The sequence below is a fragment of the Bos mutus genome, chromosome 2 (assembly GCF_027580195.1).
Source record: "Bos mutus isolate GX-2022 chromosome 2, NWIPB_WYAK_1.1, whole genome shotgun sequence".
Classification (NCBI taxonomy): domain Eukaryota; kingdom Metazoa; phylum Chordata; class Mammalia; order Artiodactyla; family Bovidae; genus Bos; species Bos mutus.
Window position 1 is genome coordinate 88,590,480 of NC_091618.1, and position 17,547 is coordinate 88,608,026.

A 17,547-nucleotide genomic window follows, 5' to 3' on the forward strand; every position below is an offset into this window, starting at 1 on the left:
CCCATTGGTTGTGTTGGAGGGTGGACTGGAGGGTCTGGGAAGAGCGCTGGGACCTGGGGTGGCCCTCCAGGCCTGAGACTTAGTTGTTGAATTGAGAGGGCGGTGGAAAGGGAGAGAGATGGGCAGACCAGAAAGGTATTTAGGAGGTGAAACCAGCCAGGCTTGGTGAGGCTGGTGGCTGTAGGGAGAGACAGCGTCAAGGTTTCTGGCTTGCCGAGTTGGATGGAGGACAGAGCCACTCACTGAGACAAGAAATGAGGGAGGAGAATTGGAAGTGAGACGTGGGAGATGATGAGGGGAGTTTGAGGGGAGTCTATGGAACATCCAGGTGAAAATGCCAGATAAGAAGTTAGGTCTGAGTGTCTGGAGCTCCGGGGAGCTACCTGAGTGACAAAGAAAAATATGTGGGTCATGGATTTTTTTAAATTTATGGTTAGCATAATTTTTATGTACATTAAATGTGAGGCATTTTTAAAGTCTTTTTTGAATTTTCTACAGTATTGTTTCAGTTTTATGTTTTGATTTTTTGGCTGTAAGGCATGGGGGAATCTTACCTCCCTGACCAGGGATCGAACCCACAACCTCTGAGTTGCAAGGCAAAGTTTTAACCACTGGACTGCCAGGGAAGTCCCTGGGAGTCATGGATCTTTAGGACATAATTGAAGGTATAGGTAGGGATGAGGTCCTCTCTGGACTCTGAAGAGAGGAGAGGGAAGAGGAGAGGGAGGGTCTTGAGAGACCCCTGCATTCATCCCCATGTTAACGTGTAATCACTGAGTGATTAAGAGAAGGGAGCTTTCTGGAGTTCTGTCCTGCAAGCTCACATTTTAAAGGATTTTTTTTTTTTTTTTTCTGGAAGCGAAAGTTTTCAAATATAGAGAGCCTACTGAAGTGGTATAAAACTTTCAGACAGGAAGTTAGGCAGGTGGAGGCATGGTGAGGTGGTCCTTTGACTGGATGTGAGTGAAGGATTATTTTAAGGATTAACTGCTCATCCAACAAAAATCCAGAGGCTTTCTGTTCTGTTTGGAGACCATGTGTCTCTTTTAGGCAGGATATGAGACTTGCCCAAGCTGACTCCACAGGGTGCTGGACTCCTGAGTTCGTTCTTTTTCTGTTGTGGGTGCAGTCTGCACGCTGCCCTTGTGGTTTGTGTTTAGGCTGGGGAGATGAGTGTGAAAAGAAGGGACTGGAATTTCCCCCAGTGTGTCCTGTGCATTCTGATTCCTCGTGGTCACGAGGGCACGGCTGGGTGGTGTCAACTAGAGAGCTGGAATTTTGAAGGTTCGATCCCTAGATTTGGGCTTCCCTGGTGGCTCAGAGGTTAAAGTGTCTGCCTGGAATGTGGGAGACCAGGGTTCGATCCCTGGGTCGGGAAGATCCCCTGGAGAAGGAAAATGGCAACCCACTCCAGTACTCTTGCCTGGAGAATCCCATGGAGGGAGGAGCCTGTAGGCTACAGTCCATGGGGCTGCAAAGAGTCGGACACAACTGAGCGACTTCACTTCACTCCCTAGATTAGGAAGATCCCCTGAAGAAGGAAATAGCAACCTACCCTGTATTCCTGCCTGGAAAATTCCACAGACAGAGGAGCCAGGCAAGCTACAGCCCATGGGGTCACAAAGAGTCAGACATGAATCAAGTGATTTAGCACACACATGGAGAGGGGTGGGAAAGGTAAAAGAATATGATGTCTCAGTGGCCAGTCTGGTCCAGGCAGACTGTAAATAAGTGAAGGGAGGTACATCTGATACAGTTGCCGCAGGAGAGAGCATTTCCTGCCCAAAGTCATTCAAAAGCTGTGAAATACTCTGTTAAATGCTGGTAGTCTGGTCCCTACCCTACCCCACCCCACCTATATGCTCCTAGCTTAATGGGCTACTTCAGATGCGGGCCTTGTCGTTTTCTCCTCTGGGTGTAATAGAATATTGATCCTCAGCATATTGACCTGTGACTCATAATGCGTGTACTACACCAAGCCTTAATTCATTTCTGCCACTGCCATTCCAGCATTGTGGCCCCAAGTGCTTGGGGGCTTAAGGTGGGGGGCACACCTTGTTTTTATAAATTAGGAGTGGGGAGAACCACCCACTCTCCTGGCTTCATTCCCCACTGGTCCAATGAGGGTTGTGAAGATATAAACAAAAAGAGAAAGCGGAAACTGTATTCCGTATCTTGTAATAATCCATAATGGAAAAGAATCTGAAAGGAGTAGATATATATGTGTAACTGAATCACTTTGCTTTATACCTGAAACTAAGACAATGTTGTAAACTAACTATGCTCCAATTAAAAAAGAAAAAGCTATGAGAGACTCACAGAACTAAAAGAACAGCTGAGGACCCGGGCTTCTGAGGGGCCACACCTCGAGTGAATCCTCTCTGGATGTGTTTCTGTCCTTGTCATGTATATTGGAGACCCAGAGCCCCAGGAGAGAAGGAGGAGATTGTGCTGGGTGGTGTGCTTGGGCTGGGGAAGGACAGGGCACCCTAATGTGTTGTCTGACCACAGCTGCACTCATACGGGAATGGGGGGTAATTCTTCACAATGCAGTCGAGGTGCTGTTATGAGAATGGGTGTTGAGTGGCTAAAAAACAACGCATGTCCACCAGAATGTACTAGTGACATCTTGTGGGCTGAAATCCACAGGCAGACTCTCTTCAAATCTGGAGGCTCTGTTGGCAACTTTTAGCCTCATGGAAATGCGTTCAGCCTACATGCTTAAGGACAGATAGAGGGAGTGGGCAGCTGTCAGAAATAGGATCTTTCTTTTTTTCCCCTACTCTGTTGCTTGTTGATCATATGTATGGAAAGGACTCAAACCATCCTGTAAAGGAGTTGAATTCAGCTTCCAGTCCACCACTTCCTGCCCCCCACTCCCATCCCTGGTCCCTGCTCAATCCACCAAGAAGACTCTGGACAGGAGGATGGGGAAGGAAGGCCGAGGGCCCAGGGCCATGATGCTAGAGCAAAGTTGAGTCCATTGTTTCCTGTTGTTGCTAGGTCAGCCTTTACCCATGCCCTCTTCTCTGGTACGTCTTTGAATTTTGGCCTTTAAAGAAATGACAGCTTTTTACAAGAGCTTAAGTCAGAGAAGGATTCCTGAAAATCTGAGTGTCAGAAGTGCAGGGAAATAATCTGATGATATGGCGCATCTACAGTGTCTCTTGCATAGTTAAATATAATAATAATGAACAGAGTGGATATAGTCATGCAAAGAAATTATTTCATCACAGGCTGAGAAGGTGTGGAAAAATCAGCAATCTCTAAAGCAGATTGGCTCTCCAGATTTAAAACCTACCAGGACAGCAGCCTTGGTTCTCTAAGCTAAATCTGTAACCTTGAGGCTGGTGGGTGCTTTGTGGAACTGTGTGGGCTCTGTAGTTGGAACACAGTTTGCTCTTGGGGCATTAAATATTTAGAAGATGTGCCCCTCCTTGGATTTCTGATTATTGTAGAAGCTCAGAAGTTAGTACTTCATTTGAGAGACCTAATTTGTTAGGCTCTCTTCCTTCTTTCGAGAGACAACCAAATACTTGTAGAAATGCTGACTGCTAGGAGAATCGTGTGGCCTGTGTAAGAAGAATGTAAAGCAGATGCTGACTCCTGGGTAACCAGTTTATTAGAAAATTACTGTAGAAGGGATGAGAGAATGTCTTAAGCTTCTTACAGTATTTTGAGCAGCTAGGGTAAGAGATGCTACGTGTGTGCAAAATAATCCCATAAAGAAATGAGTTGCTTTTTTTTTTTTTAACCTTCCATTTATATAATGACATCTTGTATCCTGCTGCTGTCACCCTTCTGGCAACTTAAAAGATTTCCTTTTTCGTTTCTTTGATATAGAAATTACCTGCCATTAGGTCTGCCACTGGGCCTGTTTAATTGGTATTAAAAGAAAGTACCTCCTTTGCCAGATCTGATCTGGTTTCTGGCGGAAGCTGTGAGTGACCAGCCAATCTATGCCCTGGAGTTGCAGAGAGAAGGCAATTACCTTACTATATTCTCCGGAGGCTTTAGGGGCTTGACTTATGAAAAGGATAACTAGCTTGTTGCTACTTCATGTGTGAAATTTTAATGAATTACTGGCAGTCTAATGGTTTTCATTCTTTTTTATTTTATTTTTTTAACAAAAACCCAAAAAACCTGTTTTAGAATTTTTTAACTAATAGTGCTAACAAGAATTTTTGATTAGTCTGTCATTCTTACTTATTGCAATTGATGGATTTCTATTTTTTGTGGAAATGTTATTTATGCCCTCTGGGGGTTTTGATTTTATAATTAAAATGCTCTGTAAACCTTATAGGTGTGCTCCAACTGAACACTCCTGTGTACACACAAATCTCTTTAGTCCTTAAAGGTAATTACATCTGACAATAGGAAATGCCAGAATGCTTATGTAAAGAAGGAAATCTTTTCTTGAGGTAGGGGTTGGGGGGGAACCTTTCATTCTAAAAAATAAGATGCTTTACAATATTACATGCCCTTTCTCTATGGACAGCAAGTATAAATCCTCAAGGGATAAACCAAGAGAAATTTGCTTTTCACATAAAGGAGAGTAAAAATAAAAATAGATACTGATCTTCGTTTGTGGTCCTTTCCCCTTCTACCGCCAGATTTCAGGGCATGCTTTCTCCAGGATTTGTTTGCAGCTGTCTTCCACGTTATGATTGGTTGTTCTGCAATCACCTGGTGGGGGCTCCTCTGGACACCCGGTCCACTGCAGTGCAGGGAATATTCTCCATTAATGCCGTGAGATTGCCATGGAGACAGATTGCCTGGTGTCGGGTCCTGCCGAGGGTTGGGAATTTACAGTCCCCAGACGTGTTTGTGAGCTGGACGGTGTAGTTACCAGGGACGCTTCTGGAAGTCATTTTCTGGGTCCTTTGAAGGGCAGCAGTGTTTGGGAAAACTGGCTCTTGATTTCTCCCTGGGCAGGAGCTGTACTCTCCCCGGCAGATACCCGCTGCTTTTGTTGCTGCGTGTTGCTGCTTTGTTCTTCTCAGCCTGAAAGACTGCTGCAAAAAATAATCTTGACTGCCTGACCTTTAGAATAAAAACTGGGATGGGCTCGCTGTTCAGATGTAGCTTTGTGGGGGACATGTTGACGCTTTGATTGAGAGAGTTGTTCAAGGGAAACCAGAAGGCCTGGTATAGGTTTCAAATATTGTTTTCATAATAAAAATAAACCCGAAAGGCACTCTCATGGCTATACTGTATTTTATTTTGGGAACTGAGCTCTAACCACTAAAGGTATTGTCAGGACCCCAGAGACACTAATCTCAGAATAAGTAAAAATAATTTTATGTACAAAACCTAAAATGTTGACACTTGGTCAGGGAGTGGAGGGGATAAGAAATGGATTTTTGTGTTTTTTACACACACTGTTTTAATTAATCTTTAGAACAATGCTGTGTTCAAAGCACTGGCATTTCCTTGCCTTTACAAAAACAAAGCAAGAAGTTAAGTGGGAGATGGCTTGTGAGTAGCTGAATCTGTGGAAGGTGCAGGTGGCTGAGTGTCCCGCTATGGCCCTGACCATATTTATGTAGCATCTGTTGGTCACTTCAGGTGCCTCTCAGAGCAGTGTTGACTGGCTCGTTGAACCTTTCTAATCTGGAACAACCGTGGTTATACTTTGTGATGCTACAATTTTTCAGCGCAAGAAGAGGGCAGCTTTAGGGGTAGTCAAGCCTGTGGCTTTGGTTACAGCAGGTCACCCACTGCTAGGCTGTGGGGTTCATCCCTGACTCCTCCTTCCACCAAACAAATGGAAATATGCACTGGATAACTCCTTGGAAACAAAAAAAGTGAAAGTCATTCAGTTGTGTCTGACTCTTTGTGACTCTATGGACTGTAGCCCACCAGGATCCCTTGTTCATGAAATTCTCCAGCCAAGAATATTGGAGTGGGTAGCTATTCCCTTCTCTGGGGGATCTTCCTGACCCAGGGATAGAAGCTGAGTCCCCTGCATTGCAGGCAGATTCTTTACCATCTGAGCCACCAGGCAAGCCCCAGGCAACTCTTTAGCTGACCCCAGTCTCACGATATCACTGCCTCTCTGGGCATTTGGAACCTAAGAACACAGGGTTTCGGATGTCTCTTTCAGATGTTTTTAATATCATTTTTCTGGACTTTGGCTGAACTGGCCTGTGGATAGTATGACTATATTCTGCCTGCTTTCTGGTCCAGTGCAATTAAGAATTTCCTCTTTATTAAGATTTAACTGGAAGATCAATTCATACTGCTCTGGATTGCCCTGTTCATAAATTTCAGAAGCTAGAACTGAAAAATTAGATGTACAGTCATGATCCAAGTGGGAGAAGGACATTTACAAAGTGTTAATGGTGAAATTCTCTAACAAGGAACAGAATTGGGAGGTAGAGGTGAAAGAGAGCTTTCAAATTTTAGTATATACTCTATGGTTAGAAAAAGACACATATATATTTTTATAATTTTATATTTATAATGTTTTAAACAAACAGAAAAACAAAATTTGGGAACTAAATAGAACACGGTACAGCTTTTATAGCCCATGGACTTAGCAGGCTGTAGAGAATATAGGTGCTTTAATTGGATGAAATCCAGTCTGCACACTAAGGTTGCTGATGGATGCTTTAAACCAAGAATTGGAACTGAATGAAATATTGATTTGGTTCAGGTTCAGTTCAAAGGCTACTCTGATATTCTGGTTTTGTTTCAGGTCAATAATTTTAGAAAAGGGCTTAGGTACAGTACAGTCTGGTTGAGCTTTGGAAGAAAAAACAGTTGGCTCAGTTTTATATTCAGCAAAGTAATAATTTATTCCAGGTTTTGCTTCAAGTTGCTGCTTCAGATGGAACTGTGATATCAAAGTGAAATCATTGAGTGTTGATTTTGTTTGAAGTGGAGGCCTATGGTACCATTTGGTGTTTATCGAGTGAGATAATGGAGTCTTAAGCAATAAAGCTAACCCATCACAAAGTGCTTGGTTTGTATTGAGATAAATGTACACAGTCAGTGTTCAGGGGGGTTTCTCGAGAGGTAATGTATACTGTTCATGAAGCCATGGATTAGGAGTTACATTCTGTCGTTTGTCTTTGGGTGTCTTTTGTTGTTGTTTTTTCTTTGAGAAATTCCCTCTGGCTCCGGACAGTTTTCCTGGGGAATTTCCACAGAATGCATTTTACAGGCTGAGAACCGGGTGAGGCCTGGAACGGTGCAGACGCTCACTGATTGTAGCAAATTGAGTGTGAAGCTGATGGTAAACATTGTGATGGAAAAGTATGTTTGGTTTTGGTTTGCTTTCCAAGTAGATATTTAAGAGAGACAGTTGAGCTGAATGGTTTCCATAGATCCTTTTTTTTCATTCTGTCTTTGCAAGTTGGTTTTCTTGTTGGGGATAGCCCTCGGCCGGTTTAAGAACTTCCCCTTTTCGCTCAATTTGCATAGTCACATTTGGTACTGTTTCCTTCGAAGGCGCCAACAATGCTCCTCTGCAGACTGAGAAGCAGGGAGGAGTCTGCATGATATTCTCGGTGGGCTGCTTTTTCTTTTCTGGGACTACCTGATATCACAGGAAATTATTCTATTTCAACTTTCCAGTCCGCCAATTAATTCTGACTTCCTGGGGGAGAGAGTGGTAGTGGAAGAGTGAGTGTGTGTGTGTGTGTGTGTGTGTGTAATGTCAGTCAGAGTTCCTGGGTCCTGGGGCCACCCCAACTTCCTCCTTCAGAGTCAGGGATTCTCAAAGCGTGAATATTTGGGCCCTACAGTGTTCTGTTAACAATGGTGAATTTGTTCCTTGATTTGGCTGTTGCTGTTAATGAAACAGTAACCTAATTAATTGTAATTAGAGTGCCTCAGAGGTCTGCTTCCCTTTGAATCCATCACCAAAGAGAACATGATTCTAGTAAAGCCCCAGCATATTCCTCAACAAAAGAAAAATGTTTGCAAAAAATTCTGGGTATCGCTGAAAAGTTGGATTAAGTTGAGAGCTTGCGTGGTTGATGGAGCGAGTTTACATCGGGAGCAAGGGGGTGTTACGTAATCTTCCTCTTTATACTCGTTTTGGTCAGTTAACTACGACCTTTCTCATCAAACAGGAAAGCGACAGACTATTAACTTTAAACAGCTCCTCATTGTGTCCTTTGTGTCTTTTTCGTGGAGTGACTGTTTTTGTAACTTTTTCTGGAGGGCTGCACGCTAAATTTCTTCAATGCCTAACTCCCCTTGGCTGTGCTTTGCAGGAGAAGCTGTGCCTGAGGATGAACAGATCAGTGCTAAGGACCAGAAGAGTCTAGAGCCCTGTGATAACACCCCCATCATAGACAACATTGCTCCCGTGGTTGCCGGCATCTCTGCAGAGGAGAAGGAGAAGTACGATGAGGAGATCTCCAGTCTCTACCGACAACTGGATGACAAGGTCTGTGGTCAGAGTTTATAGACCTCACACTGGTACAAAAGCTAAAGGTAGCAGGTCCTAGACTTACTGGCTGGAAGCAGCTCGAGCCCCATGGAACCTGATGTAAGACTGAAGACTGTGTTCAGTCTTCCTAATGTGTTCCTAATGCTTACCCTAGCTCTTTATTGGGCTGTGCTGTGTGCTAAGTCGCCTCAGTCCTGTCTGACTCTTTGCGCCCCCATGGACTGTAGCCCACCAGGCTTCTCTGTCCCTGGGATTCTCCAGGCAAGAATACTAGAGTGGGAATGCCAGGCCCTCCTCCAGGGGATCTTCCTGACCCAAGGATTGAACCAGCGTCTCTTATGTCTCCTGCATTGGCCGACGGGTCCTTTACCACTAGCGCCACTGGGGGAACTGGATTCACGGGGAATGGAAACTTTCATGGAAATTTGATTGAAAGATTGGCCTCGGCAGACAGAATCTTCACATCTAGAAACTGGATGGGACCTTATCATAGCATGAGGGTGGAGGGTGAGTGAACTTTGTTTAATTCTCTCTTCTTTTCTTCTCTGGGCTTGTCTGTCACCTCTTGGAAATTCCAGCAATGTCCCAGCTCTAGGGGCAAAGGTGGTGGCTCCCAAAACTCAAGTGTGTACTTTGGTCATGTAGCTCTAAGGTCCGGAATGAGGAGCCAGTAATAGCATCAGTAAGGGGCATCCTCTTGAATGAAGTCGTTTGGATATGCTGATTAGGGATGTCCAATTTCTTGGCAGACTTTTGGGACTCAAAGAATCCTGTCTGTGCACAAATTGGAATAAAGGAAGAGAGATCTTGGAGAACACTGTCTCACTCATCCCCAGTGAAGGTCAGGTTAGGAATCCCAGAGGCAAAGGAAATTAAATTGATGTTTCACGTGACCTTGGCATATTGCCCTTGGAATACTTAAATCCTTTCAGTTCATTTCATCCGGGTTGCTGATATTTTTAATCTGATTTCATCTTTCCTGCTGTGGTTCAGCTCAGAGAGCTTGGGGACACCTCTGGCTTGGGTAGAATAGCTTTGTTATGTTAACGTTGTCATTAATCTTACAAGCCTCTTTCTTCTGAGTAAAGCTCAGAGTCTGGTCTCACCTTTACAAGGGAAATGTGACTGCTTGCCCTAAGGAAGCTGGTTCTCTTTGTGCTTGTGGTGCTGGGAGTTTGCATTATAACCACAGTGTTAAACTGGGGTCACCCTACCCTTTGGGTGACATATTTAATAAGATATTCATGCTGTGCGAGCTGGATTAATTACTTTTTAGGCACTATACATACTGTTACCCTTCTCTTTCTACTCAGGTATTTTATGTAAAACCTCAAACAAAGTGAGAGATAAGGGAGATCAATAAGTAAGTGAGCAGTCTATGTGGATTTTTTTTGTTTCTCCAAAGAAATGTTATTGTTGAAGCATATTGCAATGTTTTTTTCTCATTTAGAATTGAAGAGTTCGTTTTTAGTGTCCCCAAAGAATCCTGGATGTGGGGTGATAACCTGATTCTGCTCTCTGTTCTCTACGAATAGAAACCAAACATGGTTGGAACTGGGATCTTTTTACCCTGGTAGCATGAGGATTTTTCATGGATCTGAGAAAACTTTAGAGTCTTGAATTCGGCATCTGAAATGTAGGCAGTGCCAGGCCTTGGCAGTTTTCAGTTGGTAGCTGGCAGAGCTGACCCTGGAGCTCTGCCTCCTCATTCCCAGCCTAGGACATTTTCTGTCACATTCCTTTCCTTTAGTATATGTTTTGAAAACCCTGGTAAGCATACATTTTGAGATTAGCATTTGTGGTCCATCACAGGGTGATGCTGAGAGATCTGGGAAAGGACTTGAGCCCCAAAGCCTCAGCCCGGCGGGGGGACACCAAATCTTGTCATGCCATTTGTATCTCTACCCATGGATGGCCTGGGTATGTCTTATCAGGTGTCATTTTTTTATTTGTCTGCCTTTTAAAGGTTCTAGAAGCGATTTCATGTTTCTGATGATGTTGATGGTTTGATACTTTTAAGAATACATGAGTTGGGACAAGGCACCTTCATAGATTATTAGTGGCAGCACTGAAAGTATCTAGGTTTAGATAAGATGCTAGCCCAGGGTGCTTAGATGACTTACATCGCCTGGAGGTGGCAGAGCTACAATGAGCTTACATATCTTCTGACTCCCAGTCCAGTGCTCATCCTATTTTGGCTTCAGCCCTTGAAATGAGGAACTTGTCAGTCCTAATGAATTTGTCTAGAATGTGCTGGAAGAAAGATTCTATGTGCTCTCCTTCCCGCTGCCCACTCTGTCCCTCTGTGCTGCCCCTCCAGGGGTCGAAGGACAGGTGCTTTTCTAAGGCGGTGCTGTGTGATGGAAAAGCAGCCACTTTAGAGTCAGTCCCGTGGCTTACCAGTGCTGAGACCTGGGCTGATGCCCCATCTGCTGAAGTTGTGTTTCTTACCTGCAACATGGAGCTCACGTCTGTTACTTCAGAAGGTTGCACTGGGGAGTAAAAGATTCCAGGACATAGCAGATGCTCACTAAATATTAGTCTCTTTCTTTTCTGTCTTTTCCCTTTGTTTAAGGGAGAAGCCACATGATGGGGGTATCCGAGGGTGGGGGTGAGAGGTGGGCTGAGAGCAGAGTTGTTAAGACAGGCAGCTTGGCACTGGCACTGTCTCTCATTCCCCATCACCTCTCCAGTGCTTCTGTACTGATGGAGATGTAAGAGCGGAATTAAGTGTAAGTAGGAGTTGAACTGATGGTATTCATTGAATCATTTCACTGAGCACCATTGCAACAAACACATCTTTGTCATTAAGGGTGACCAGTAACCTACTGACAACTCACTTATTTCAAATACCAGAATATTTTCTGAAAAGTGTCTGCTAATCCATTATCCAGACCAGATCTTAACAATTGGCATCAGAGTGAGCATGTATAAACATATTCTAAAAGATGCGCTTGAATGTATAGATATTGACTGCACAGCACATCTTCCTCTGAAAATTTTGAAAATTAAAAAAAAAAATCACAACAGACTATGCTAATTCCTTAGAGAAGTTTCCTTAAGAAAGGGTAAGTGTAGGTTTGGAAATGTCTCTGACATAAGCGATTCATGTTGTTATCATGTAGTCCTTGGTCATCATCCTTTCCAGACAGGCTAAGGGCCCTTGATTTCTCATGGTACCTCAAACATAGCCGCCTCTCAGCCCCTCACCCATCAGGAGTGAGCCCAACGTCGTCAGGCTTTGAAATGAACACAGTAAAGCGCTTGAGCCAGTGTTCTGTCTCTCGTGATTTATATCACTTGTAGCCGTTGCTTATACATCCCAGGGAAGAGGTGGCAGCTCTTCCACGTTAAACTTCTTGAGTCTTTCATGTTAAGTTGTTTAATATTTGTGCGCTGAGGAACATAAACACTAAAACTGTTCCTGGTAACTGACATTCTAAGTTTATATAGAAGAAGAGAAAATATGTCCAACATGATAGTCTTCTAGTTGGGGAAATAACTTTTTTTTTTTTGAGAGAGAGATTTCACTTACTCTGGTATAATTTCCCTAATTCTTCTGCCAGAAATCTGACTTCAAGAGGAAAGCCATGAGTATTTTTTAGAACCATTAAAGAATTTTTAACTTGTAAAAAAATTTTCAAAACTTTGGGGTAAGATGTGCTATGGAGTCCGTATCTATACATTTAAGTGCATCTCTTAGAACCTGTTGACACAGGCCTGATGCCAGCTGTTAGGATCTAGTCCACGGATAATAGATTTCTAAGCACTTTTCAGAAAACATTCTGGCATTTGAATTTTCCTATGTATAAAATAGTTGAGTTGGTGTTAAAAAGTTCAGTAGAAACACGATCTCCCTGAACAGAGAAATAAGCCCAAAAGATATTCTATACAAAGGAAAAGAAGACACAGCCCTCATAATATTAAGGTTAGAATTTTCTTGCTCTGTGGAAAGCATCAGGCTGTGATACTGGTTAACCTGATTTAAGTGGATGAACTGACACAACCAAACAGGCAGGAGAGTATCCTGGGGAAAACTGAGGTCCTGCAGCCCAGGCCCTTGAATTTACCCTCTAACCCCCACTCTGGAAAAGGAGGACAGCGCGGTACAGGTAGGTGTCTTAGGGGCTGCTGGTGGAGACACCTGGGCAGCTCCTGGCACAAAGAGGAGCACAGGACTACTGAACTGGACTGAACTCTGCTCGGGGTTTAGACCCCAGAAGCGGCGTCACACAGGATGTTCTCTTGCTCCTAAGGGAGAGGCATGTGGGAAGCCGCGCTGTCTTTCTGCACAGGCTGCGCTTCACAATTTCCTTTGAATTCATGAACACCTTTGTAACCAAAACTGAATCTCACGCGGTTAGGCGCTGGCCGCCTGCCGCTTTGGACCACGTCTAGGGAGGGGAGAGGCGGAGCTGCTCACACTGGGCCGTGGGAGGCGGTAGCTCTGGCTTTTGTGGCAGCAGCACCTAGTGGCAGAAGCTGAGAGCAAGAAGAGCGGACTAGCCTGTGGGGAGATCCTTGCCCACTTCAGTGACACACAGAAACGAAGCGGTCGTGTTTCTGCATGCCAGCTTCCTTGAGGTTTTTTCAGACTGGTAAGAAATTTAGCTCCTAATCAAAGGCAGCTCTCTAATGCCAAAGATGAATTCTCTAGTAAATGTTTCCTAGTCTAAGTAAGAGGTTTGAAGTGGAAATACTGGTCTCTTTCACCCGTCACATGGCAGTGTTCCCACTCACGGACGTGTTTGACAAGGTTCGGGACGCGTACCTGTTATAGTACAAGTGGTTAGAGATTCACGCCCTAATTTTTTGAGCTAGGAATTCACTGTTAACATCTTTGAGTTGGAAGGGATAACTCCAGAGTCCCTTTCAGCTTCCAAGCCCTACATCGCTGATTTCTGGATGAGAAGGAATTGAGTTGAATGTGGAGGATATTGATTTCCCCAGAATATCTAAATGTTTCATCGGCTGAGAAAGGTGGGTGAAGTCGTATTTGAACCAACCTCTCATCTGCGAGGAGGCACCACACCATTTGCTTCATCTTATTAACAAGCTTACAGCTGGCATCCTGTATCCGACTGCCGTCCATCGAGAAACCAGGCTATCAAAAATGACATAACCAACCACAAAAAATTAAACATGATGTTTCGTTTCAGGATGATGAAATTAACCAACAGAGCCAGCTGGCTGAAAAGCTAAAGCAACAGATGTTGGATCAGGATGAGGTAAAGAATGCAATAAAAATTTTTCTGCAAAGTTCTTTTATGACTGTCTGTTGTGGCTATTCCAGAAATTTAATTTGCAAAGAATTTTTTAAAAAAAATCACTGAATCATGGAAATTTCTTGGTAGATTTCCTTTCAGTGGCTGCTAAAAGCTGATTTTAGCTGAATTTAGGAAATAAATGTCTGACTTGGTAGAGCTCTAGGGTTTTGAGAGTAAGTAACTGGTTGCTACACAATCTCTGAAGAGCAGAGACAGAGGAGCTTGGTAGTGGGGCAAGGATGATCCTGCTTCCTCATACCCGGGGCCCAGCACTCCTGGTTCATTCCATTTCAGCCTTTTCTCAGCTTTGCAAATCAGGTAACTCAGGTCTTTGATATACACCATGTTCTTGTGCTGTCTTGTAGGGAAAAAAATACTCAAAGAACAAATGTAGAATGTAGAGAAGAGGAAAGCAACACAAGATAGGGGTCCAAGCACTGTGTTAGTATATATGTGATACACTTACAAGGAGGCAAATTTTTTTCAGTCTCTCCCTGGATGGCACTCAGTTCTCTAGTAGATGTCTTTTTTATGTTGTATTTTTGCCAAGTATTTTACAAACAGGAACCTAAGCAAAGAACAGGTAGCCAATCTATCAAATACAGATGGTTCGTAATTCCCTTGCAGAGGGCCTAAGTATGTTTTCTCTTTTGTGCTTTAGAGTGTTTTCTGCTTTGTTGCTAAAATGCTATGGATTGGCTCATATGATACAATTATAGCAAGTGGCTATGGTTCATGGCCCCAGTCCCACCCCTCTCATAGATGTAACACACTCTCTCACCATTTTCTTCTCTTCCTCTTTGTTGCCCTTCATCTCTTTAGGACAGTGATTATGCCCTCTGCACAAACATTTCTCTTGGCAGGAACCATATTTAATTGATTGTCCTCTTAACTATAGTTGAGTCTTCATTTGTTCAGCGTTTCCTGCCCTCTCCCTCCCATTCTGTTGCTGTGCATCTCCAACTTCGTACAACTGCTGTGATAAGCTTTCCTTTTTGTTACAGTAAAGACTCTTACTATTTTTCTATACTGTCAAGACAATATCTGTTCACTATAGGCAAATCAGAAAATACAGTAAGCACAAAAATAATGAAAGTATCCATAAAGTCAGTCATTCACTTTTTACTAGTGTTAATGTGGGGGGCAAACTCTTCTGTAATCTATGATGAATATTAAGAAAAATTAGGGACTGCTCTTTTATACTGTTTTGATTGATTCTGAAATCGACCAGTTTACAATGTGAAAAAATGATAATAGTAAAAAGCCATGTAAGTATTATTATAGTCCTTGGAAATTACTCCTCCTCATCCTTTGTTCAACATGTGGAATAGCCAGTCAGCTAAAAAGTGTAATTCTTGATCTGTAATCAGTTCTTGGAATTAAGCTTATGCAGCTTTAAATACGAAAGAAACAGAAAGAAAGAGAAACATATTTTCAAGACAACATGCTGTCTTTTCATTTAGCATATGGTTTCTAGTTATCCTGAGCTTTTTCAACTTATTTTCTCTAATCTTTGAGTACAGCACTGAACATAAACCTTTGAACATTAGCGTCACCAATTCCATGTCATCTAATTTCCCCAGCTTTTAGCTTCCACGAGAAGAGACTATGAGAAGATTCAAGAGGAGCTGACACGTCTCCAGATTGAAAATGAGGCAGCCAAAGACGAGGTGAAAGAAGTTCTCCAGGCTCTGGAGGAGCTGGCTGTCAATTACGACCAGAAGTCACAGGAAGTGGAGGACAAGACCAGGGCCAATGAGCAGCTGACAGACGAGCTGGCCCAGAAAACGGTTGGAGCATTTGTGTGTGGGGGCGGGACTTCCTCGGGTGCCATTCCTGTACTTCTATTGATATTTACTGACAAGACACGGCATAGCACGGCAGTTGGCTGAGTGGTTTTTCAGTGTTAGGCCCAGATGCCTTCTGTGAAATCCTCCAATAATTGAAATAGTTTGTGTAAGTGACTTGTCCACTTGCCCCAGATCTTCATGTCAGGTCTGTTTTATATCTAGGGGATTTGTAACACCAGAAGTGATGCTTTATAGGATACTCAAGAAAGTGCAGACTTTGGAGCCAGAAAAATCCTAGTTAGAAATCTGACTTCACAACTGTTAAGCCTTAGTTGAGACATTAACACTTTAGTGTTCATTTCCTTATCTGTAAAAATGGTGATAGTAACATGTTCCTTTCAGGGTATGGGAGTTCGTGACAGTTTACATAAAACACTTAGCGTGGACCTGTGCGTCATGCTACAGTGTAAGCAGATAAATCCCCGAACATTGTATTGACGGGGAGCGTGCAAGGCATGGAGTCCACTCTTCCTGTTTACACCTTCCTGAATGCAGCCCGTTCCTTCCCCAGCGCTGCTTGTCCTCGCCTAGGACCTAGCTGTCCTGGTTTGTCTGTTGTCCTGTTTTTCAGCTAGTGCTTCGATCTGCACGTTTCCTAATTTTCAGAATCTCCCAGCGAGAGATACTGCTGGTTCTGCACAGGGAGCTAGTGGCAGAGGGCCAGTGAGCATTTGGTGAGGCGGCTGCTGGTGGAACGCATCCATTTTCGCTTTTTCTACTTGGAAGATGGGTGGTGGGCAGCCGAGTGGCTATAACCAGCTGCCCTTGGCACCTCAGTCCAATGGCCTGGTATCATGGGATTGTGCCCATTCTGCTTGGTGGAAAACCACCATCCTCCCAGCAAGGGGAAGTAGCAGATGGTGCAAGATAGTGCCGATCTGTTGACCGTAGATGCTGTGGATGGAAAACGCTGCTTATTCCATACATTCAGCTGCATGTAGGAAGGCTTTTTAATGTTTCCCAAGATAGGAACTACTGCTTCTATGGATTTTGAAAACAAAATGAAATAAGCAGTGGCAATGCCTAAATAAAAACAAAAATGAAAAATAGAAAAACAAAGCAGAAGTTACATAGGAAAGAAGGAGACTTAGATTTTTCGGGGCTTACTGTTTTCTGCAAGATTTTTTAACTAGTCTGTGGTATATTTGCTTCCCAAAACAATGAAACATTTTCCATGATACAAGTTTTATTTTCTGTCAGACCAAAGTACTACTAGACTAGTTTAGAATACTATTTTTAGTTTGATTATCAAGAAATACTCAACTAAAATAGTTGCATATGGAAGAATTACATAAATGTCTTTGCATTAACCTTTACAATTCCATAATTTATGCAGATTATTTTCTCTTTTGGCTGCGTTAATACCAAGAAACCAAAAGATGGCAAATTTGTTGATGTTGAGAGTTTGTTAAGTTAGGTAGTTAAAAATATATGCATATTGGTAGCATCCATGAAGAATGGGAAAGGGATGAATTTGTTAATGTTTGGTAGTAAAATGGGGTTTCTGATATGTATATTTAAAAGCCATCTCCTGTTGAACCAGGCTACATTTGAAATGTGATGAAGAGTGTCCAGTTCTGGTTCACTTGAAGATGGAAAGACTTTTTCTTGGTTGTTCTCTAAACTCATTAATGTCCCTTTGGGCCTTCCAGACCCATCTGTTATCAAGTCAGATGGGAATTTGGAAGTGGTCCCAGGGAGCAGGTTTGTTTAGAAGTGGAGGTGGAGACATTTGAAGGTATGTTTGTATCCTGAAGAATGTGGACTGAAACAGAACATCTGGTAGGTAGGATTAGATGTGATTACACATGATAAACATAGGGACTGGTTTTGAGCTTTATTTGTTTTTAATAACTTATTCCACTGACCTGGAAATTATCATCTGATATGCAGACAAATGACGTATCAGGCCAAGACGACTTCCTCTTCTTATCAGAGAATTCAGAGCTATACCGTAGTTTGGCTTAAAAGGACTCCTGTCGAAATTACATGAGAGGACAAAAGAACTCCACCCTACGTGATGTTA

The 17,547-nt window shown here is 43.1% G+C and overlaps 1 protein-coding gene across 2 annotated transcripts in view; it reads left to right on the plus strand.

Annotated features, from left to right (window-relative positions):
• The window catches only part of KIF5C (kinesin family member 5C), a 159,845-nt gene that overhangs the window by 96,273 nt on the left and 46,025 nt on the right, over positions 1–17,547 (plus strand). For both annotated transcript variants that reach the window (XM_070390183.1, XM_070390175.1), the window contains exons 12-14: positions 8,226–8,401; positions 13,564–13,632; positions 15,255–15,461. In XM_070390183.1, coding sequence (XP_070246284.1) covers positions 8,226–8,401; positions 13,564–13,632; positions 15,255–15,461 — 452 coding nt within the window. The remainder of the gene's footprint in view (positions 1–8,225; positions 8,402–13,563; positions 13,633–15,254; positions 15,462–17,547) is intronic.